The following is a 25,006-nucleotide window of genomic DNA, read 5'->3' on the forward strand; positions in this document are numbered from 1 at the left end:
GAGCCAAAGAAAAATCCTATTTTGGTTTCTTTATGTAAAGCCTCTTGGTTTTTCCCTGTTAATGGAGGCCATTCAAAATTGATTTATCTTGAGTGGGGTGCCCTGGAGGTTAATTTCAAAGGGGGTTGAGTTTTACGGAGCAGTTAAATATGCTTTTGTAAAGTAGTCAATTTTATTATAGCAACATAACTAGACAATGTTTAATAGGGTGCAATTTTTTTTTTGTTTCTTTGTTTTAATTGTTACAATTTCACAGCACAAGGCACTATAGTAAAAGATAAACTGAATTTGTGTTATCTCTAAATCCAATTAGCACTTAGTAATTATACAATTGCCAAACTAATTAACCTAGCTGAAAGGTAATTAAGACAGTTTAATGTCACCCTTAGCCAGTCCTGTACAGGTCCAGGGATCTGTCTCAACATCATGGGATGAAATCCAGCAAAAATCCCATATGGTGGATGATAGATCCCAAAGGTCTCATAGATGTCTCTTTGAGATGTGATGGCAGAAATGGAGTAAAGATGTCCTTACCGTTTAAATCTTTCAAGGGATAATTGGCCAGATGCTTGTTTCTCACAGCCTGAAACTCAGTCTTCACTTACTGATTCACAGGTGTAGTGAACCACACCATCAGTTCTGTAAGCAAAGCTCTCAAAGCCATGATTTGGGGTAATCCGAGAGGAAAAAACCAAAGTCTGAGTAATTCTGTATCCTTTTCTCTGATCTAAACCTCATTGCATATTCAGTTCCATAGGGCCAAATGTCGATCTTGATTGGATGTTACTACCTCATATAGACACAGGCTTGGTGGAATGTAAATTTTATTTATTTATTTAACATTTTTCTATACCAACCTTCATTGTGGTAACCATATCAAATCGGTTTACATAAAACAGGGAAGAACTTTAGCAAATAATAAATAATCATTTAACAGAAGGAGCAAAGTTACAATCAACAAGGAGGATAAACTTGGAAGCATAGGTAGCTGGAAAAAAAGAGTAGAAGGAGACAAATAGCTGATAACATAATAACAATATAGGTTAGAATTTTATATATTTTGCTGCTTAGGAGTTAGTGTGCTTCAGAAGATTGCGGGAAGGCCTTGGCGGAAAAGCCATGGCTTAAGTTTTTTTCTGAATGATGTCATCTGAGTCCTAATGCACATGAATATTCCCACTGCAGGTTAATGAAGTTCATAAAGTACATCAGAAGAACAATACCCATTTCAGAGCTGGTCTCATGGCTGGATACAAAGTTTTTACCAAGGATGTGTGTACAATTCTTATCCAATGTTTTCTTTTCACAGTGTGAGGTACTGACAAATATCTGATATGGAAGAACAATTGCAGCTTCTTCTCTTTTGTGTGAATAGCAGTCTAATATGACGTTGCCAAAATCATATGGCTAAAGACTCCATCTTTATGTTGCTTAGGCCTGTAATTTGGTTGTCTATGTGCATAGCAGCAGGCTTCCATTCATTTATGTACATCCTTATTTAGAGTTGCTGGCATTTCTCCTATAGCCCAATGATCTGGCAGGGTGAGAGGTACAAACTCTGAAGCTGTTAGAAGTGCAAGCATCCTCCATTGGATCTTGCACAGATGACATCAATGGGGGGTGGGGGTGAGCATAGGGCTAAGGCTCCTGGTTGGCATTGACCCATTGGCCAGAGGAGCCGATGGGTCAATGGAAACAGTCACTCCCACTGACTGGGCAGCAGATGGCATGTGCCTGATCTGGAAGGATGAGGAGCACAAAAACTTTCAAGAAAATGCTGACAATATAGCTATTTCAAAGGGCATTTAATGAGTGTGAATAATGATTTGTACTAGTGTAATTCTCATTATGATTTGTGCTTTTTGTTTTTGTTTATTGGTTATAATGAGAATGTATTTTTTTAACTGTTTGTTGTATTGTGTTTGTCAAAATAATCTAAACAAATGATGACATTATAAGGTGTACATGCATTTTACGGTACAATTTCCAACACTCAGAGGCATACCGAAGCAGCTCCCCCTTCACCCATAAGCTACATCCCACTACTCCTCAAAACAACATACCCTGCCATACCTCAACCCCTTCATTTGATACATTAGTTTTGCAAATAATCCCAAACCTTGGTCCATATTCATTCATATTTTTCCACTTTTCCCTTCAAAAAATGTGAGTTTTTCAATAGTTGCAATCGCCACCATTTGTGAGTACCATTGAGATATGGTGGGAGTATTCTTCCAATATGGAGCAATAGTATGCCTGGCAGTGAGGAATCACTGATTAATAAGAAGTCAATCCAACTTTGTAACATTTTCATTAATATCCCTCCAATACCCCAAATCCCCTCACATGGGGTTAAAGAAAAATGATTATTAGATAACAATCTATCCTCCCTTTCTATATCCTCCTAGAAGGAAATCACTCATGGACATGACCACCACATGTAAAAATAAGTACCATTAAACCCACAGCCCCACCAGCACAATGGGGATGCTGACCCAGAAAAAATTGTTAAAAACACAGGATAGTGATACATACAATGTAATAATTTAATCATAAGATTAACTCTCTTTGCACAAATAGAAATGGAATGTGCTTTACACCATATCTCATCCCAAACAGTGTCATCCAGTGAAATTTGTAAGTTGTCATTCCACTGTGGTATCACAGATGCAATTCTATCTGGAATTTCATCTGTATCAGTTATAGAGCGGTATATGCACAAAATAGCCTTACCTTCTAACATATTATCACAGAGAAACAATTCACAATAACACGGAACCCTAGGGGTCCAAGCTCTACCCCTCAATCTTGTCAGAACATCTCTCATCTGTATATACAGGGACTGAATGTTAATCACTATCTTAAACTGAGTAACCAAATCCACAAATGATTCCATAGTGTCCCCGCTCTATACCTGCCAAAGATATTTGAGGCCACATTTCTACCAGTCTGCCATGGCTGGAAAATAAGAGCAGTATGATAAATATTTTTAGTCAATGGCATCACTGGAGAACATTCCCCTTTTGGGATCCCCATATATTTGCAGGCCTTCCTCCATATATGCACTGTATGTGTGATTAAGGGATTACTCCTTAGAATCCTCTTTGCTACTTCCGAGACAGAAGGTAAGGTTGTGAGTAAGGGTAATTCTATGCCCTGCATATGAACCCTTTCCAATTAAAACTATCCACTTGAGGCTTTGGGATTAAACCATTCTCACACATACACCAACTGTGCCGCCTAAAAATAACTTTGAAAATCTGGTAATCCCTCACCCCCTTGCGATGTGGCAATGCACAGCACCTCTCTTTTAATATGTGCAACCTTATTGTGACATATAAAACTCCCTACCTGCCCATTCAAGGCCATAAAGACAGATTGGAGATGCTGAAACAGATACATGAATTTGGGAAAAATACACATTTAATCAAATTTATCCGCCCTGACCAAAAGATGTGGAAGTTGTACCAATCTTAAAGATCCTTCTTCACAGGTGCCAAGAGTGGTGAATAGTTTAGAGAAAATAAATCTCTAAAGCTCAGAGTCACCTGAATGCCCAGATAAGTGAACCTATTAAAGACACTCCTAAACTGCTACAGACTCCTAGGTTTAGAAGCCCTGCCCCCAAAATGGAAAATTTCAGATTTTGTAAAATTAATTTGGTATCCTGATAGTGTGCCATAGTCTGTCAACAGTCTCATTAGGGCAGGACCAGACCCATCCAAATGCGTCAAGTATATCAGTATGTCATTTGTATACAATGAAACCTTGTGCTTAACCCCATCAACTCTAACCCCCTGTATATTCAGGTACTCACGAATAGCCTGGGCAAGGGCCTCAATGGCTGTGTTGAATAAGAGATGTGATAAAGATAACCACAAAGATAGGGGATGTAAGCCACCCATTGACACAAATATACGCTCTAGGTGCAGTAGATAACGCTCAGACCCATTATTAAATTCCTCTAGAAACCCAAATCGCTCAAGAATTAAAAACAAATATAGTCACTGAATCCTATTGAATGCCTTATTAGCATCCAACGCTAAAATAACCCCTTCCATTTTATGCCTTCTAGCCAAGTGTAAAATATTAGAGTCATCTAGTATTATCTACCAAACTGTGACCTTTGATAAATCCCATTTGATCCCTGTGAATTATATGGGGCATCAAACCCTACAAACACAGTTGTAATATTTTAGCTAATATTTTAGTATCGAAGTTGAGCAATGAAATAGGCCTATAAGATTCCAGCTCCAACTCATCAGCTTTCTTTTTGTATAGCAGTTATATGAGCATCATTTAACTCTTTAATGGATTCTAGGGAGTCCCTTACAAAATTAAAATAATCTGTTAATCTAGCCAACAGTAAGAAATATCCATCAGGGCCTGGGTTTTTACCTGGAATCAGCTCTCCAATAGCCCACTGTACCTCAATCCCAGTGATGGGAATCTTAAGCTATCTGCCATAGCCTGTGACAAAGAAGGACGATGAGGGCCACGATGAAAAGCCCCCATTGCCCCAGTACTGTCCCAGGTAGGTCCTTGATACAGTTTAGCATAGTAAGCGTGAATCACCTCCCCCAACGCCAGATCATGAGACAATCCACTTTGCCAAGGATCTGAGCCTATATATCTGAGACTATGACTGTCTATGCTTAATCGCCCAAACCAATAATATAAGTCTTATGCATACTCATGATATCTTTGGCTGGTGTACCTAAGCGTCCTTTCAATCTTCTCTACCTGAAGGAGTTTCAACTGGTCCTGCAGCCCAACCAGCTGGCGATCCATTTTAGCCGAGCATGTGTGCTTTTGTTCCCTTTCCAAAATAAGATTTCAGTCTCTAATTGCTCCTGTTCCACCAGAGTCATCTTTTTCAAGTGGCTAGCATAATTGATTATAACTCCTCTCAACACTGCCTGTAATGTCTCCCACCTCAATGCCAGATCATAATCTGTAGGGTTATGATGGTAATCAAAATCTGCTAAAGTCTTTTCTACCAATTCTCCAAAATCTTGTCTGCCCAGCAAGGAAAGATTAAGATGCCATCTATCCATCAGGGTCTCTCCACCCACCAAGTCCAGAGTAATTGAAACCGGGTTAGGGTCAGACAAGTAACCCGGCAGAATGTCACAATCGACCACTCTGGACAACCAAATGTCAGAGCAGAAAAAATGTCAATACAATTGTATGTATTAGGTATAGGAAAAAAAAAACATGTACAGTTCCAAGAGGAAGGAAATGTATGCCTCCAAACATCTACTAGACTATACATCTGAACCAAGGCTGTCAAGGACCCTGGTGTTTTCCATTTTAAACTAGAAGAGGAACTGTCCACTCTCGGGGCCAAACATGCAGTCAGTAACCACCCTCCAAGCAAGGGAATACCAGACAAAAACCCCATCTGGACTATGAGATGAGTAAAAGCCATTAGAATACTCATTTGGGCCATAGATATTAACCACCCCAAATTCCACCCTTTGGAATCAATATCGTGGAAATATATATCGCCCTTCCACATCCAATTTAGAATCAGTAACTTGTAGCAGGAGAGATTTATGTATCAAAATACAAATCCTCCTACTCAGTGAGATGTATAGGAGGCTGCTCACACCTGACCCTTATGTTTTCTTTTGTTTTTTTTATATAATGTATTTTTTATTAAAGATTTTATTGCTTAACCAGTCCAACAAAGGCTACATCTCGAGTTCACAACTAAAGAAATTAAGACAATTATCATCCCTCCCTCCCCCTCTCAATCAGCCAAGAATTTCTCTCAAATTTGAAACAAGTTTCACTGTTTATCTAAAGTCTTTATAGTATTCCTCTGTATCACTGTAAGCTTTTCCATCTAGTAAAGATACAAAAGTTTTTTATATATTGCCAGTTTACTAGGCGGTGTTTTAACTTTCCAATGAGCAGCTAACACACACTGTGCTGTCAATAATACTTGAAATGTCACTTTATCAATTGCCTTTGGCATACTTCAACAGAGGCTAATAACAAGAAAACCATCAGGTCTCGGTCCAATGTAAACTTTATTTCTATAATCAATTTTAATATCAAATCCTAATATGACATATCACAGGACAGCTCCACCAAATATGTGCCATGGTTCCCCTATCCTCACATCCTCTCCAACACTGATCTGATACATGGGAAGCATCTGCTTCAATCGAGCTGGAGTGTAACATAGAAACGTCGGCAGAAGAAGACCAAACAGCCCATCCAGTCTGCCCAGCAAACTTCCATGCTTATTTTTTTCATATACTTATCTGTTACTCTTGGCCCTTTTTAGTAACTTTTTGGTTCTAGTTACCTTCCACTCCCACCATTGATGTAGAGAGCAGTGCTGGAGCTGCATCTAAGCGAAGTATCAAGCTTAATTGGTTAGGGGTAGTAACCGCCGCAATAAGCAAGCTACTCCCACACTTATTTGTTTACCCAGCCTGTGCAATTCAGTCCTTGTTGGTTGTTGTCTGAATGTAAATCTTCTATCTTCATTCCCCCTGCCATTGAAGCAGAGAGCTACGCTGGATATGCATTGAAAGTGAAGTATCAGATTTAATTGATTCGGGGTAATAACCACCGTAACAAGCAAGCTACACCCACGCTTATTTGTTTACTCAGACTATGCAATTCAATCCATTGTCTGAATGTAAATCCTCTATCTTCCTTCCCCCCTGCCATTGAAGCAAAGAACTATGCTGGATATGCATTGAAAGTAAAGTATCAGGCTTATTTGGTTTGGGGTAGTAACCGCCGCAACAAGCAAGCTACTCCCCCCGCTTTTTTGTGAATGCAAATCCTTTTTTCCACATTTCCTCTTGCCGTTGAAGCATAGAGCAATGTTGGAGTCGCATTAACCGTGTGTATGCTTATTGAATAAGGGTATTAATCACCAGGTAGTAGCTGTCGTTCCCGCAAGCCCCCCTTATGCCTCTTCTCTTCATTCACATCCTCTAGACTTTATGGATCCACAGTGTTTATCCCACGCCCCTTTGAAATCTTTCACAGTTTTGGTTTTCACCACTTCCTCCAGAAGGGCGTTCCAGGTATCCACCACCCTCTCCGTGAAGAAATAATTCCTGGCATTGGTTCTGAGTCTTCCTCCCTGGAGTTTTAAATCATGACCCCTGGTTCTGCTGATGTTTTTCCAACAGAAAAGGTTTGTCGTTGACTTTGGATCATTAAAACCTTTCAAGTATCTGAAAGTCTGTATCATATCACCCCTGCTTCTCCTTTCCTCCAGGGTGTGCATATTTAGATTCTTCAATCTCTCCTCATAAGTCATACGATGAAGACCATCCAACTTTTTGGTCACCCTTCTCTGGACCGCGTCCATCCTGTCTCTGTCCCTTCGGAGATACGGTCTCCAGAACTGAGCACAGTACTCCAGGTGAGGCCTCACCAAGGACCTATACAAGGGGATAATCACTTCCCTTTTCTTACTCAATATTCCTCTCTCTATGCAACCCAGCATTCTTCTGGATTTAGCTATCGCCTTGTCACATTGTTTTGCCGACTTCAGATCATTAGACACTATCACCCCAAGGTCTCTGTCCTGCTCCCTGCACATCAGCCCTTCACCCCCCATCGAATACAGTTCTTTCGGATTTCCACACCCCATATGCATGACTCTGCACTTCTTGACATTGAATCTCAACTGCCATATCTTCGACCACTCTTCCAGCTTCCTTAAATCCCGTCTCACTGGTATACTTTGAAAGAGTTTTCCGCTAAGTGTGCCACCTTTCTTCTTCCTTCCCATAATCTCCTCATCTATAGTGTGCATAAGATCCTTCTCCAACTCTTTTTCATGTTGTAATAACCCATCTATGGAGCCATACAATATCTTGTATATTTTAGAATTAAACCCTTTGAGTGACAATCCCTTTATACAATAATGTTCAAAGATGGAAGGCCCTTTTCCCATCTATTGCTTCCCCATTCAAAGATGGATATAATTGCGAATCTGTAAATATGCAAAAATATCACCTTTATTTAAATCATACTTAGTTTTCAAATCACGGAAGGTTACCCAACCCTGTGCCCCCAGCAGATGACTAAATCGAGTAATTCCTTTCATTTCCCATTTTTTTAATCTTATGTTTTCTATACCACCAACAAAATCTTTGTTGTACCTAATTGGTGTTAATGGGATACAACAATACCAGGCTACAACTTGTTAAGGAAGGACAGAGAGGATAGAAAAGGGGGAGGTGTGGCTCTTTATGTCAGAAACAACATCCAAGCAACTGAGCTACAAGGAAGTTGGGGTATTGAAGAAGCTCTATGGGTCGACCTAAAAAAAGATGACGGAGCGTCCATTTATATTGGAGTGGTTTACAGGCCTCCAAACCAAAAGGAAGAGCTGGACAGAGATCTGGTTGAAGACATCCATAAGATAGGTAAGAAGGGAGAAGTGGTGATCGTGGGTGACTTTAATATGCCAGATGTAGACTGGAAAATCCCATCTGCAGAAACTAAAAATAGTAGAGCGATAGTGGATGCCATGCAAGTATCTTTGTTCAAACAAATGGTGTTGGAACCCACGAGAGAAGGAGCTATACTCGACTTAGTGCTCACTAATGCAGATGTCTCAGATGTCCAGGTGGGCGCCCACCTCAGCAGCAGTGATCATCAAACGGTATGGTTTAATATCACTAAAAGAATAGGGAAAAGAACCACAAAGACCCGAGTTTTACAGTTCAAAAACACAGACTTTGAGGAAATGGGGAACTACCTGGAGGAAGAACTTAAAGGATGGGAGAACGAGAGAGATGTGGATCAGCAGTGGACCAATCTAAAAGGAGCAATCACCAAGGCAACTGCTCTATATGTTAGAAATGTAAAGAAAAGCAAAAGAAAACTGAAACCTATCTGGTTCTCAAAGGAGGTGGCTGACAAAATTAAAGCTAAAAGAACAGCATTCAAGAAATATAAAGGATCCCAAAGGGAGGAGCACAAAGAAGAATATTTGTATCAACTGAGGGAGACAAAGAAATTAATCAAGTTGGCAAAGAGTCAAGCAGAAGAGAGGATTGCCAAGGAGATAAAAAATGGTGACAAAACATTTTTCAGATACATCAGCGAAAAGAGAAAGGTCCAAAGTGGTATAGTGAAATTGAAAGGTGGTAATGATCAATGTGTGGAGAGAGACGAAGAAATGGCAGAAATATTAAACGAATACTTCAGCTCTGTGTTCACTAAAGAAGACCCTGGAGAAGGACCATCTCTAAACAACAAGAAACTGGAGGGAAGGGGAATAGATGAAAATCCTTTTACAGTAGAAAATGTGTGGGAAGAACTAAAGAACCTGAAAGTGGACAAAGCCATGGGGCCTGATGGGATTCATCCAAGGATATTGAGGGAGCTCAGAGATGTTCTGGCAGGTCCGCTGTGTGACCTGTTCAATAGATCCCTAGAAACGGGAGTGGTGCCGAGTGATTGGAGAAGAGCGGTGGTGGTCCCGCTTCACAAGAGTGGGAACAGGGAAGAGGCAGGCAACTACAGACCGGTTAGCCTCACTTCGGTGGTGGGAAAAGTAATGGAGTCACTGCTGAAAGAGAGAATAGTGAACTATCTACAGTCTGGAGAATTGATGGACCAGAGGCAGCATGGATTCACCAGGGGAAGATCCTGTCAGACAAATTTGATTGACTTTTTTGACTGGGTAACCAAGGAATTGGATCAAGGAAGAGCACTAGATGTCATCTACTTGGATTTCAGCAAAGCTTTTGATATGGTTCCGCACAGGAGACTGGTGAATAAAACGAGAAGCTTGGGAGTGAGTGCCGAGGTGGTGACCTGGATTGCAAATTGGTTGACGGACAGAAGACAATGTGTGATGGTAAATGGAGCCTTCTCTGAAGAGAGAGCGGTTTTAAGTGGTGTACCGCAAGGATCGGTGTTGGGACCGGTCCTGTTCAATATCTTTGTGAGCGACATTGCGGACGGGATAGAAGGTAAGGTTTGTCTTTTTGCGGATGACACTAAGATCTACAACAGAGTGGACACGCCGGAAGGAGTGGAGAGAATGAGACGGGATCTAAGGAAACTGGAAGAGTGGTCGAAGATATGGCAGCTGAGATTCAATGCCAAGAAGTGCAAAGTCATGCATATGGGGAGTGGAAATCCGAATGAACTGTACTCGATGGGGGGGGGGAAAGGCTGATGTGCACACAGCAGGAGAGGGACCTTGGGGTGATAGTGTCTAATGATGTGAAGACAGCGAAACAATGCGACAAGGCGATAGCAAAAGCCAGAAGAATGCTGGGCTGCATAGAGAGAGGAATATCGAGTAAGAAAAGGGAAGTGATTATTCCCTTGTACAGGTCCTTGGTGAGGCCTCACCTGGAGTACTGTGTTCAGTTCTGGAGACCGTATCTACAAAAAGACAAAGACAAGATGGAAGCGGTACAGAGAAGGGCGACCAGGAAGGTGGAGGATCTTCATCGGATGACGTACGAGGAGAGATTGAAGAATCTAAATATGTACACCCTGGAGGAAAGGAGGAGCAGAGGTGATATGATACAGACTTTCAGATACTTGAAAGGTTTTAATGATCCAAAAACAACGACAAACCTCTTCCGTAGGAAAATAATCAGCAGAACCAGGGGTCACGATTTGAGGCTCCAGGGAGGAAGATTCAGAACCAATGTCAGGAAGTATTTCTTCACGGAGAGGGTGGTGGATGCCTGGAATGCCCTTCCGGAGGAAGTGCTGAAGACCAGAACTGTGAAAGACTTCAAAGGGGCGTGGGATAAACACTGCGGATCCATAAAGTCAAGAGGCCGCCAATGAAGAGTGGGTGACTCGCCAGAATGATGGCTATTGACACAATACCCTTATTAAATAAACATACACATGCTTACTGTGACTACTACATCGCTCTAAGCTTCAACAGCAAGAGGTAATGGAAAAAAGGATTTGCACTCACAAAGAGGGGAGTAGCTGGCTTGTTATGGCGGTTACTACCCCAAACCAAATATGCCTGATACTTCACTTTCAATGCATATACAGCATAGCTCTCTGCTTCAATGACAGGGGAGAAGAATAACTGATACTTCACACATCCAGCAGAGCTCTCTGCTACAACGGCAAGGGAGAAGAAAAAGGGTTCGCACTCAAAAAGCGGGGAGTAGCTGGCTTGTTACGGCGGTTACTACCCCAAACCAAATGTGCCTGATACTTCACTTTCCGTGCATATCCAGCATGGCTCTCTGCTTCAACGGCAGGGGAGAAGAAAAAAAAACCAACAAGGGCTGTACAACATAGTCTAGGTAAAACAAATAAGCATGGGTGTAGCTTGCTTATCGTGGCGGTTACTGCCCCTACTACCCCTAACTAATCAAGCTAGATATTTCACTTGGATGCAGCTCCATCACTGCTCTCTACATTAATGGTGGGGGTGGAAGGGGAATAGAACCAAGAGCTAAGAGAAACAGATAAGAATGAGAGAAAAAATGTGTGAGGCTTGCTGGGCAGACTGGATGGGCCATTCGGTCTTCTTCTGCCGTCATTTCTATGTTTCTATGATTCCCAAACCATGAGAATCCATTTCATATAAGGATTCTGTATTTTCTCCATATCTAAACCTTTTGGTTGCCAAGAACACACAGCAAGTGGTATATTCTCTAGAAACCATTGTTCAATATTAACCCACTGTTTGAGCGAACTTCCTCTATGCCACTCTACTATCTCCTGTATCTGAGCTACCTTATAATATCGATCAATACTTGGGACTCCCAATCCACCCCAACCTTTTGGCAGATACATATTTTGAGAAATCCTGAGTTTCCTTTTCTGCCACAGAAATTCCAAAAATAATTTCTGTATTGTTTTCAATATATCCTTTAGGATGGAGACAGGAAGAGATTGAAAACGATAACACAAATGTAGCATTCATTTTTAGCACAGCTATTCTTCCTAGCCAGGAGAGAATAGACTGACCTGAAGTATTCAGATCACATGTCAAGTCTTTTACAAGTAAAGAATAATTTAAATGAGCCAATTGCCTGAAATCTCGCATCACCCTTACTCCTAAGGGATTCACATATTGTCTAATCCATTTAAAGGGAAAATTATCTTGTAGTCGGGTTGATAGTCCTTCTGGAATAGATATTTTTAATATTTCAGATTTATTTGTATTTAATTTAAACCCGGACACCCTATCATATTGTGATAACTTTACCATCACTACTGGCAAAGATGTCAATAGACAAACGTTAATATTTTATAATCTGTTTCCCTTATTTTAATTCCTCATATATCCATAGATAGTTGAATTTTCTCCACCAGTGGCTCCATCACCAGAGCAAATAAAAGCAGCGACAAGGGACAACCCTGGTATGTGCCCCTTTCTAGGGTTAAGGCTTTCAAATACCCCCCCCCACCCCCCCCCCATTTACCTTTACCTGAGCCTGAGGAGAGTCATATAACTTCCGAATCCACCTCTGAAAATGCCCACCTTCCCATACTTTTCTAAATCTTATACATAAAATTCCAATGGACGCTGTTGAAAGCTTTTTCAGCATCCATGGTCAGAAGAAGAATCTCGGTTTAATGTCCAAATCAGATTAAATACTCTTATATTATCAGAAGTTCTTCTCTCACCTATGAAACTGAATTAATCTTCATGTATCAAATATGGCATAAGTTTTGCCAGATAATCAGCCAGAATTTTTGCTAAGATCTTAACATCAATATTCAGCAGTGATATAGGCCTGTAAAATCCACAGATAGTTTTATCCTTATCTCCCTTTGGCAATACTGTGATGCTTGCCATACGCATTGAAGAAGGGAAAGTATCTTCTGCTAACAGTCAGTTGAATAGTCTCTGTAAAGGTCCTACTAGACAAGGTGCAAATTGATTGTAAAATCATGCTGAATATCCATCCAGCCCAGGTGATTTATTAGGCTTTAAACTTTTAATTGCTTGCAAAATTTCAAATTCTGTCACTTCCTTGTTTAACATATTTGTTGATCCAATGTTATACTTGGAAGTTCCACTCCCACTTATTAGGCATCAATATCCTCCTCCCTTTTCTTTCTCCCAGATATAAATCTCGATAATACTCCCTGAACCTCCGCATTATTTAATTGGGATAAAATAATAGATGCCCTTCCTTATACCTTACACCCAAGTTTGTGCCACTTATTTCTTTAATTTGGAAGCTAATAATTTTGATGCCTTATTCCCATATTCAAAATATGTTTGCTTTACATGCATCATCTAATAATTAATCTGATCAAACATCAAGGATTTTAATTGATTCCTTGCCCTCTCCAATTGTGCTAGTATTTTTACGGACCCTCTTTCTTTATGCAGGCTTTCTAATTCCTCTATAGTTTTCCGTAAGTTTTACAGCTTTTTCTCATTTGGTGTTTTTATCATGCGATACCCACATAATCAATTTTCCCCTTAAGACGCACTTCAATCCATCCCATAGAATTGCCTCACTCATATCCCCAGCATCATTATCCAAGTAATCTTGAATTTCTTGTTTTTTTCTTCATACCAAAGGCCTCATCCCATAGTAGAATATCACTCAATCTCCAATATCTCTGCAGCCAAGTTAGCAACTTCTCCCCAATGGGTGAATGATCTGTCCAAACCAAAGATTCTATACCCACTGCACATAGCATTCCCACAAGCCCAGAAGACACAGCAGCATATCAATTACCCTACAGTTTCCATCAGTTTAAGTAATTTATTTCTGTGTTTCTTGTGAGCTTGTAGGGGAGGAGAGGAGTTGTCAATCTGTGGCCACATAATTAAATTGAAATCCCCCCCCACACACACACACACAGAGGTCTCTTAGTTATTTCTAACAGTCGGGCCGATACAGAAAGAAGCGATTCAGTATCGGCCCGCATGCAAATGAGGGCCTGTGGTAAAAGGAGCGGCGGCTGCCAGCGGGTTTGACAGCCGACGCTCAATTGTACCGGCGTCGGTTCTTGAACCCGTTGACAGCCACGGGTTCGGAAAACCGTCGCCGGCAAAATTGAGCGTCCGTCTTCCAACCCGTGGGCAGATTTAAAATTTTTTTTTAATTTTTGATTTTTTTTAATTTTTGGGGCCTCCGACTTAATTTTGCTGTGATATTAAGTCAGAGGGTGTACAGAAAAGCAGTTTTTTCTGCTTTTCTGAACACTTTCCCGGTGCCATCCGAAATTAAAATGTGCGGCTTCGCTGCACATTTACTTTCTGTATCGTGTGGGAATGACTAATAGGCCCATCAACATGCATTTGCATGTTGCAGGTGCTATTAGTTTCGGGGCGGGGGTTGGCTGCGTGTTTTCAACGTGCTATTACCCCTTACTGTATAAGGGGTAAAAAATAGCACGTCAAACGTGCGGCCAAACGCGGGCTAACAGTGCGCATTTTACTGTATCGGCCCTAGCGTCTCCGAGAGTAAATCAAAATAAGTAACCTGGTCTTGATTAGGAGCACAAATATTCACCAGCGTTATCTCTATTCCCTCGATTTTGCAGTTAAGAATCAAATATCTTCCAGCCTTATCTTTGAGCATTTTCAGCACAGAAACTTTAAGGATCTATGAAAAAGGATCCTCATGCCTTTCATTTTTTAATATCACACATAGAGGCCAGAATGATGTGAGTGTGCCTCAATAAACGCTCATCACATTTTCTAAAATGGTCTCTTGAACAAAAGCAATATCAGCTCGAAGCCTTTTTAATTCTTTAAATAAGAGTAGCTACTTAGTAGGGATATTTAAACCTCAAACATTCAGAGATACTATCCTTTTAGTTGCCATTTACCATTCACCATATTATTATTCCCTTAACTTCCCCCTCACGCTATAACCGCCCCTCTCAATTTCATCATATCATCTGCTCTATTCAAATTCTACCTCCACACATACATTCCTTGACTTCCTTCCCTTACCAAAACTCCTCCCCCCCCCCAAAAAAAGTTGCCTTTCCCAAGAAATCCCTTCCCCCCCCCCAGAATAATCAATCCCTAAACCCATATCTGCCTCTTGGCAGAAACCCTAAAGAAGAATGTCCCCATCTCCCAGATGTAACCCAACCATTAAACCAATATTAATTAATAAGCAACCCAACTGAAAACTCAGATCAATAAGTAGTGATTCCATTAAAGACAATATTCATGTATGTTTGTACCATATCCTTATCTAGGCATCTCGTTCAAGTCTTTTGTGGTTTCTTCCTTGGCCCCACTCACTGCCAGCGTGAGAAAGCTTGTTTAGTAGAAGAAAGTCCTGCAGAATTTTTAGTAGCCATCTGTGGTAGCTCAGCGACATCCAATCCCACTGCTCTCATCACTGCTATGTCCTCTGCAATTGTTTTGGCTTGGTAGCTTGTGCCACTCATGGTAAATAAAATGCCAAAATGGTAAAGCCACCGATAACAAATATTCTTAATTTATTGATGACTTCCTTCATTTCTGCTCTCTGCTTTAGTGTGGCATTTATATATCACTATAAATGGCCAATGTATGTCCTTGCCATATAAATGTCCATTGCACTTTGGCCCTAGAGACAATCTTCTCTTTCACAGGGTAGTCCTTCAAACAGGCCACTATGTCTCTTGGGAGATAATCCTATTGGGGTCCCAGCGGTCGGAGTGTATGTTCCACTGAAATTAAGGGGACGTCTTGCTCCTCCAGATTGTCAGCAGTTAGGAGGGCTGTGCAGACTTGGTATCGCCATTGTTCTCTCCCTCGGATACACCTCTAATTTGAATATTATGATGCCTATATCTATTTTCGAGAACCTTCATTTTGTCAAAAATCTCGATTTGCTGCTGTTGCACAGTGCTGATATCCTTTCGTAGCTCCATTATTTACCCAGCTTGGTCTTCCCTTGCTCTGCCTCATGTACTCTTCCACCTGTTTTTTCCCCCCTCATTTCTGACATCATCTCCATTATTTCATTTTTTTACGGCAAGAATATCATGGGATCCTGGAACCAGCCCTTCAATTTTTTTCAAGTGATCGATTGTTCATTCACCTCCATTTTTTTGCCTGACATACTTTCATCATCCAACTCTGACAGAATGGTTCCCGCACAGACTGCGACTAGCTCATGCGACTCCCTGCCTCAGCTCAAGGTTCAAAAATCCTCTTACCCTCTGGGTTTTTCTTGCTGGTCACCATAATCCCAATATGTTAGCCATCTGGGATCTTACTTTTTGTACTCTTAGAGTTGCTGACTTTAAAAACTCGCTTTAGAATCACATCAGATGGGAATGGTCAGATTAGGCTAGCATTCCGGGAGATGATGTCACTTCTGCCCTAATTATGTATGTTTTTTTTATGTAAACCACCTAGTAGATGGCCTATAAATATTTATATAAATAACAAATAACACATCCATTAATTAATAATTAATCTAAATATTTTTTACAATTCTCAAACAATAAAATATTTGAAAACAGCATGAATATCAAACACCCAATAATTAAAACTAAGAAAGATTTAAAAAATAAATAAATAAATCCCCCCTCTCCATACTTGGGAACTTTTGTTTCCAGTCATACTGAAATTATCATTGGTTAGTCAAGAGTGGGGGATATGCACAAAATTTCTTTCTCCTCTCTTCTATTCAAACGTATTCTCTAACACACATAGTCATTCTCATATCCACTCTCATATGCTCACTCACAAGCACTTTCACAAACATGCTTCCTGACTTGCATGCTCACACACATGCTTTCTCATGCACGCACTCATGTTCTAATGTATTCACACACACATGCTCGTACACGCGCTTGCTGACTCACTTTCATTTTTCCCCTACACTGTTGAATAAGTAAAACAAAAAAGGTTTTCTTACATTGGTGGTCAGAGGGGATTCAGGTAGGCCTCCAAAAGAACAGGGTCTGGGTGGGCTCTCTGTTACTACTACTGACTCGGAGGTGGTATCTCTTGGTGTGGGAAGATGGGAGGAGATGGAAGGCGCTGATGCTGCTTATTTTTTTCATAATTATTTTTTGCTATGCCCCCAGCATGACGGGACCCATCTACTGACAGCAGCAGTATTTTATTCTGTGCAAGCAGCTTTTTTATTTCCTTTTCTGAACTAACAGCAGAACCTACATTGCAATGTGTTTGGACTGCCAATCAGCATGGATTTTCAAACTAACATGACCTTTTCAGGATTAGAAAAGCCTTTGTTATAGATGAACTGACAAGGATACAAATACATATATCCTGTTGGCAGTGGGCTAATGTGTGCATATTGAAAACAAACTGGTAATGACATCAATATGGCTGACTTTAGGGAGGTGTTGGTTGGTTGGCTGTCTCCCCCTCCCCCCCCCCCCCCCCCCCCCCTCTCAATCTGTCAGCTTCATACCTACACTTGCTACCATCTCTGCTAGCTTCATCTGCAAGATTACTCAGTACTATATGGTTTAGAATTCAGGTAAGAACTGCTTTTCTGCTGGCAGGAGGCAGAAAGAAAAGAATCCAGGTCCTGGGGGCCCACCCCTCACCTCCCGTGTGACTGGTCCTGGCCAATAGTGCATATTCCCTTTATAAAGCACTTTCACCTTCTAAAAAAATATAATCAATATTTTTTTTCTTTAACTAAAAGATAAATGCCACTGAAAAGTTTCCTCACAAGCTGCAGTGGTATTATTCCACTGTGTGTATTTGCTAACACTGTAATTGAATTAGTGGCTGGCAATAGGTTAGTTAGTTAACTGAATAATTTAATTAGGTGAATAACCCCTAATGATTTATAATCCATTGTAAGTGACTGCTGAGACATCATTTTCTCTCTCTTTATCTTGTCATATTTCCAATCTGTGTCAGAAGCACCTTGAGAAAAACCACCACTAATTGTCTTACAAATAATAGGGCAAAAGAAATGTGCCCAGTCTGTATTAGTTTATAAAGGTCCACCGCTCACTGATTTTGTGCAGCTCAGCCAACAGTCTTGTGACTGTAAGATCTGTGTGGCAGTACCTTATTTTGTATATAAATACAGTATACAGTGAGGACACTTAGGGGCAGATTTTCAAAGGCTACGCGTGTAACCTAAGAAAATATGCCCCTGCGCGCCCCAAGCCTATTTTGCATAGGCTCTGCGGGGTGCGCAAGCACTGGGACGCGCGTAAGTCCCGGGGCTTTCAAAAGTGGTGGTCCAGGGGCGTGACGGCAGTCCTGGGGCGTGTCCCGAGCCCTCCTCCATTCTGGCTGTTGGGGGTTCGCGCGCCAGCAACTGGCCAGCGTGCGCAAGATAAAATAAAATAAGGTAGGGGGGATTAAGGTAGGGCTGGGGGGTGGGCCGGATAAAAAGTTCCCTCCAATGCCGCTCCAATTTCGGAGCGGTCTTGGAGGGAACGGGGACAGCCATCGGGGCTCCCCTCGGGCTCGGTGTGTGCAAGGTGCACATGTGGGCACCCCCTTGCGCGCGCCAAGCCTGGATTTTATAACATGCGCATGGCAGTGCGCGCATGTTATAAAATCGGGCGTAGATTTGTTCGTGCCGGGTTGCGCGAACAAATCTATGCCCACGCATAAGTTTTAAAATCTACCCCTTAATGGGGAAAGCAATATTCACCGCACATTAATTATATTGGGACACTGGAAGTATAACAACTTACAGTGACAAAAGGCAATTAAAGGGTATACAAGGCTTTCATCTTTACAATCTAATTAATCAAAGTTTTTAAATTGTGTTTAATCACAAGCACTTTATAGTTTGTTTTCACATTTTAATTGCTCTTCACTTTTATCTTTTTCAGAAGGATGAAAACCAGACTGAAGTTGGGTATCCAACTGTGGAGAGGTGCAGGCAGCAGTTGTTACTCTGACTAACATGGGGATAGGTACAGTTTCAGAAAGTAGAGAAAGGTGAGGATTTTTAACATTTTTCTAATTCTGAAGACTGAAACAAGCACACTATTTCACTCTTAACAGCAGAATTTCTCATCTATCCTACTTGTAGCTGTGTTGAGGTTATAAGATGTTGCTTTCTGGTTTCCCTAAACTGCTGAGCTATGCTGGATTATGCACCTTCAATGCAACTGCATTTTTTTATTTACTCCTGGGGGAAATCTATCTAATGCAGAATTTGTGAAGAATTCCCCTCTGGTGCTGACCAGAAGACAGAAAAGAGGAGGAAGTAGCTTTGGGGGGTCAGCCTGCACAGACTGCAAGAGAGAAGGGAGCAGTGGTGGATTGGCCTGTGCAGGCTCGAAAAGAGAAGGCTACTGCATCTGTCCCAGTCTGTGAAGTCCATGGAGAAGGATTAGTGGGAGGTCTGGTGGAACCTGAAAGAGACGGTGAGATAGGGGAAAGGTGGGAGGGAGCCGGGCGTCAAGCCTTGGGAGGGCGGGGAGAAAGAGAAACCTGGGATATTCCTAGCATGTGGGGAAACTGGAGGAGGTTAAAGGGAGTCCAAGTTTGTGAGGGTGAGAATGCTGGGAGTAGGGAGGAAAAGGGAACAGAGAAAAAAAGTTGGGCATGGATAGTCAGGGTTGGAGAGGAAAGCTGGGGATTTTGTTGGAGGGTGGACTGAAAGAACTAGAGAACTGGGGGGGGGGGGGGAGGAGTCTGAGCTTGGGTAGGTCTTTCTGGGGGTGGTGGGAAGAATCTGGTGGGGTACAGAGAGAAAGCTGCGAGGGGGGGGAAGGGGAAAGAGGTGCCAACAGAGGAGGTAGTGAGTGAGCTGGGGGACTGAGCCTAAGGGGAGGTGGAGGAAAGATCAGTTCTGGGGAAGGGGCTCAAGCCAAAGGGGTAGAGAATTAGAGGGGCAAGAGCTGAGCTGGTGTGGGGGGTGGGCAATAGCAATCTGGGATGGGAAAATTCTGTACAAAAATTAAAAAGGATATCTTTGAGTAATAAAATTTTTCTGCATGGCATGATAATTATTACTTAAAGACAGTGATTATATTGAATTACCTGAACAAAGAAATCTGCAGAATTTTAAAACACTATGTGCAGAAATTTTAATTTTTTGCATAGAAGTCCCCCAGGAGTACATGTTAATGAAAGGTACACGCTTGACACCACATCAAAGGCATTTCCTCAGCTGTGAGGATGATCTAGAGGGATTTCTGTTCTTGGATGTGGAGTCTCTCTGTGCTGCAGCAGCTCCCGTTTCTTCCTCGAATCACACATGAACTGCAGCTTCCGGGGCAGTAGGGTCACCTCCACGGACATGGCTTCATACATCTCAGCATCAATGCTGAAAAAACCCTCTGTACCCTGGGTGAGGAAAGAATATTATTTTATTAATCAGCAAGCTTTGTTACTTGAGTATAGCTTTTAGGCAAGAGGCTCAATTTAAATTCTTTGTATTTCTACAGGTGCTGATTGTCCAGCCTGTGGTAGAATTTAGCTTTCTAAGATTACTATCTCTAACCTCATGAAAAATGTGAGACTGGAAAACTGGGCATCAAAATGGCAGATGAAATTTAATGTGGATAAGTGCAAGGTGATGCATATAGGGAAAAATAGTTATACAATATTAGGTTCCATATTAGGTGCTACAACCCAAGAAAGAGATCTAGGCGTCATAGTGGATAACACATTGAAATCGTCGGTTCAGTGTGCTGCGGCAGTCAAAAAAGCAAACAGAATGTTGGGAATTATTAGAAAGGGAATGGTGAATAAAACAGAAAATGTCATAATGCCTCTGTATCGCTCCATGGTGAGACCGCACCTTGAATACTGTGTACAATTCTGGTCGCCGCATCTCAAAAAAGATATAATTGCGATGGAGAAGGTACAGAGAAGGGCTACCAAAATGATAAGGGGAATGGAACAGCTCCCCACTTTTCAGCTTGGAGAAGAGATGGCTGAGGGGGGATATGATAGAGGTGTTTAAAATCATGAGAGGTCTAAAACGGGTAGATGTGAATCGGTTATTTACTCTTTCAGATAATAGAAAGACTAGGGGGCACTCCATGAAATTAGCATGTGGCACAGTTAAAACTAATCGGAGAAAGTTCTTTTTTACTCAACGCACAATTAAACTCTGGAATTTGTTGCCAGAGGATGTGGTTAGTGCAGTTAGTATAGCTGTGTTTAAAAAAGGATTGGATAAGTTCTTGGAGGAGAAGTCCATTACCTGCTATTAATTAAGTTGACTTAGAAAATAGCCACTGCTATTACTAGCAACGGTAACATGGAATAGACTTAGTTTTTGGGTACTTGCCAGGTTCTTATGGCCTGGATTGGCCACTGTTGGAAACAGGATGCTGGGCTTGATGGACCCTTGGTCTGACCCAGTATGGCATGTTCTTATGTCTTGGTATGAATATCATGTGGATAGGCACATTTACTTTACATAGTAAGGTAGTAAATTAAAGAAGAAAAAAAGACCTTAGTAGGCCATCCAGACTGCCCAGCAAGTTTTGAAGCTTGGTGCAGGTTTCCCCCATTCAGGTTATCCCTTATTATTTCTATCCATTATTCATTAGGGATCATCTGTGCTTATCCCAAAAGTTTTTGAATTCTCGTCTTCACTACCTCTTCTGAGAGGGCATTCCATGCATTCATTATCTCTTCCATGAAGAAATATTTCCTGATAATATTCCTGAATCTACCCCCACAACCCTTGGAGCTTTCTTTCCATCAGAAAAGATGTGATTCTTGTGCAACATTAATAGCTTTCAGATATTTAAAAGTCTGTATCATCTCTCTCCTCTCCTGGGTATACATATTTATGTCCTCTAGTCTCATCTCTTAAGTCTTCAGGTGCAGACTACACACTGTTTTGTTGTCTTTCTTTGACCGTGTCCATCCTGTCTATTCCTTTTGAAATCCTTTCTCCAGAACTGAACATAGCACTCCAGGTGAGGCCTCACCAAAGACCTGTACAGGGGCATTGTCACCACCTTTGTCCTGCTGGTTATGCCTCTTCTATGCAGCCCAGCATCCTTCTGGTCTTAACTATCCTTTGTCATACTGCTTCACCTCTTTCAAATTGTCAGACACTACCAGCCAGCAACTTTAATGAATCACTGCTTTATTACAAGATCTGCAGGAAGAGAACCCTCATCAAGAAAGTATTAAATTCAAAAACATTTTTCACACATCCCATGGGCTCATTTCAGAGATATAAAAACACAATAACCAGTGGCAATGATTCTATACGTCAACCATACCATCCTGTTGGACCGCCTAGCTAATATCGGCATCTCCGGATCTGCTCACAACTGGTTCAAGTCCTTCCTCAGCAATAGGACCTACAAAGTCAAAATTAACAATAAAGAGTCACCCCTAACAAAATCTAATCTTGGTGTACCACAAGGATCTTCTTTATCCCCAACCCTTTTCAACATATACCTCCTCCCCCTCAGCCAACTATTAACAGATCTCAACCTAATTCATTATCTGTACGCAGACGACGTACAGATTCTAATCCCCATAACAGAATCAATCTCAAAAGCCCTCACCCATTGGAATAACTGCCTACTATCCATCACCAATCTACTCAACAGCTTAAACTTGGTCCTCAACGCCTCTAAGACAGAGCTTCTCCTCATCTCCTCAAATGATAACAACATCCCCCCACCATCACCACTAAACTCTCACATTACCTGTAAGCAGGTTAGAGATCTTGGGGTGATTTTAGACAATCGACTAAACCTAAAGAAAATGGTCAACACAACAACTAAAGACTGCTTCTTCAGATTACAGGTACTAAAACGACTTAAACCTCTCTTATTCTTCCACGACTTCAGGACAGTCCTCCAAGCGCTACTGTTCGCCAAAATAGACTACTGCAGTGCCCTTCTTCTAGGACTCCCCAAATCCACTACCAAACCTCTGCAGATGATACAAAATGCGGCAGCAAGATTGTTGACCAGTACCAGCCGCTGCGAACACATCTCACCCATACTCAGGGACCTACACTGGTTACCAGTGAATTTCAGAATTCTATACAAATCAATCACCTTAATCCACAAAACCATCCATCATCAACTTCAACTTGACCTGGAAATACCATTCAAACTCCACTCCTCTAACAGACCAACTAGAGATATTCATAAAGGCATGCTCAATGTTCCCCCCACTAAAGCCACACGCCTCGCCACGACCAGAGACAGAGCCTTTTCGTTAGCAGGCCCATCTATCTGGAATAGTATCCCTTCAAATCTCAGACTGGAGCCTTGCCTTTTAACTTTCAGAAAAAGACTTAAAACCTGGCTCTTTCACCAAGCCTTCCCTGAACCACCAGACAATTACTAGTTGGCCTTTCACTCCTACCCGGTCTGGCACTCGAATTTCTCGAAAACAAAAAAAAAAAAAAAAAATGGACTCTGAGACTTTCAGGGTAAAGCACAGTTTTTTAAGTTTTATAACTCGTACACTCTATGGTAACAATACTTTTATTACCGGCCTTTCTTCTTTCCAGCTTGTAGTAAGCTTCCAAGTTCTCTCCCCCTGTTGATTTGTAACTTTGACTTATTCCTTCCTATTGTTATCTTTCGTTTACTTGAATTTGTTTACTCTAGTTTTTCCCTTTGTTAAACTGTAAACCGATCCGATATGGTTATTTACTATGAAGGTCGGTATAAAAAACTGTTAAATAAATAAATAAATAAATAAATAAATAAATATGCTTTTTATCACTTCAAAGCCAATCAAAAAATATTTTCAGATTTTTACTTTTGATTTGTTTTACATATTTTATTACTGTTGACTCATCTTTAATAGTGTTTTTAGTTCTTTCATTTTCTATGCTATTTTTTTAGTACAGTATATTCCGTCTTCTTCTTGTTAACTGAAACCAAACCATGAGCTTTTATTTATAGCTGTGTGTGCCTTCTCCTCACCAATCTCACTTAGCAATTGAGCAACAAAGTTTGGTCAAAGGCCCAGACTGCATCTCCCAGAGGAGCTTCATATGCATGGACTATTAGCTTGGCCATCACATATCAGTGATGTGAAATGGCTAGGCCTCACTACCTCCTAACAGTTGTACCCCTATCCAGTCCAAGGACTAAGCACCAATCACCGGACTTAGGAATCAAACCTGGGTCTTCTGTAACTTAAAGCTTGGGAGAAGAGAGATTGTTTGGTAAATTTAATATACCAGTCTTCATTTACTTTAATTTTAAAATCTAGTTTTCCTAGCATGTAGCAGATGGATTCAGGACCAATGGGTATATAGTGTGCTCCTGATAGCAGTTGGAGACTGAGTCAGATTTCAATCTGATGTCAGCACCAGTACATATACCTGTGCAGGAAGCTCTGTTCTTCAGTATTTTCCGTCTCCATAGCAGTTCAGGACTCTATACACGATTGCTCAGCGTTAGAGTATTCAAACCAAAGAAGAAAGAAAAATTCCAAACAAAGAAGAAATCTTACCTCTCCAGACGAGCCCCGCTCTCCTGCGGTGATAGCTAAGGGTCCCTCCCCCAGTTGAGATTTCCTGAGGTGATTTACGAGATCCCTCAGAGGTAGGCCTCGGTCCGGCAGCTGGTTCCCGGCGTGGACTTAGCCCCAGGCAACGGGAGTGGCTGAGAGGCAGCGGGTGCAATACCAAGCGCAGCGGCGAAGGTACTTCCCTCGCCCCCCGCAGCCGGAGACTGCCCGGAACGAAACTGGGAAACGCAGAGACAAGGTAAGGTAGAAAACTTTTTCTAAGTCTCCGGTCTCCGAGGCTGGGATAGCCGCACAGATCACCTGCTGGCGTCTGTACCATTGGGTTGAGCAGCCCAGGCCGGGCTAGACCCCGATCGGATATGAGCGTTCTCCCACATGGAGACCCTCTGGGGTGGTCGCCATCTTGCTCGCGTGGTCACAGATGCCATTTCGCCACTCTGTTCGCCTAACTGAACCGTGCACACAGGGTCGAGCTGGGTGCACAAATTACTTGTCCGCACAGCGGGGCGCGCATAGGTGCTGTAGGCACAGCTTCGCGCACAAGTTAAAGCTGTGCATACAGCGGCACGCGCATCCCAGCCTACACGCACATCTTGGGCACACCCGGAGCGCATAGCTAAGCCTCCCGGTGCGCACATTAAATGCACAGGCCAGGGTTTCAACGCC

General features: G+C 41.7%; 2 protein-coding genes across 6 annotated transcripts in view; one reads left to right on the top strand and one right to left on the bottom strand.

Annotated features, from left to right (window-relative positions):
• DENND11 (DENN domain containing 11) overlaps window positions 1-25,006 on the top strand; it is a 177,780-nt gene that overhangs the window by 120,535 nt on the left and 32,239 nt on the right. For 3 of the 4 annotated variants that reach the window (XR_003858654.1, XM_029616148.1, XM_029616150.1), the window contains one exon: window positions 18,745-18,853. Coding sequence is in view for 2 of the 4 variants with exons in the window: in XM_029616148.1 (XP_029472008.1) it covers window positions 18,745-18,817 (73 nt within the window). In the remaining 2 variants the exon portion in view is untranslated. Of the gene's footprint in view, window positions 1-18,744; window positions 18,855-25,006 lie in introns of those variants that run through there. The other variant, XM_029616153.1, reaches the window with a different exon arrangement.
• AGK (acylglycerol kinase) overlaps window positions 19,263-25,006 on the bottom strand; it is a 170,998-nt gene continuing 165,254 nt past the window's right edge. For both annotated transcript variants that reach the window (XM_029616146.1, XM_029616145.1), the window contains exon 16: window positions 19,263-20,209. In XM_029616146.1, the coding sequence (XP_029472006.1) occupies window positions 20,030-20,209 (180 nt within the window). In that variant the 3' untranslated portion in view covers window positions 19,263-20,029. The remainder of the gene's footprint in view (window positions 20,210-25,006) is intronic.

Source organism: Rhinatrema bivittatum, chromosome 9 (genome assembly GCF_901001135.1).
Source record: "Rhinatrema bivittatum chromosome 9, aRhiBiv1.1, whole genome shotgun sequence".
Taxonomy (NCBI): domain Eukaryota; kingdom Metazoa; phylum Chordata; class Amphibia; order Gymnophiona; family Rhinatrematidae; genus Rhinatrema; species Rhinatrema bivittatum.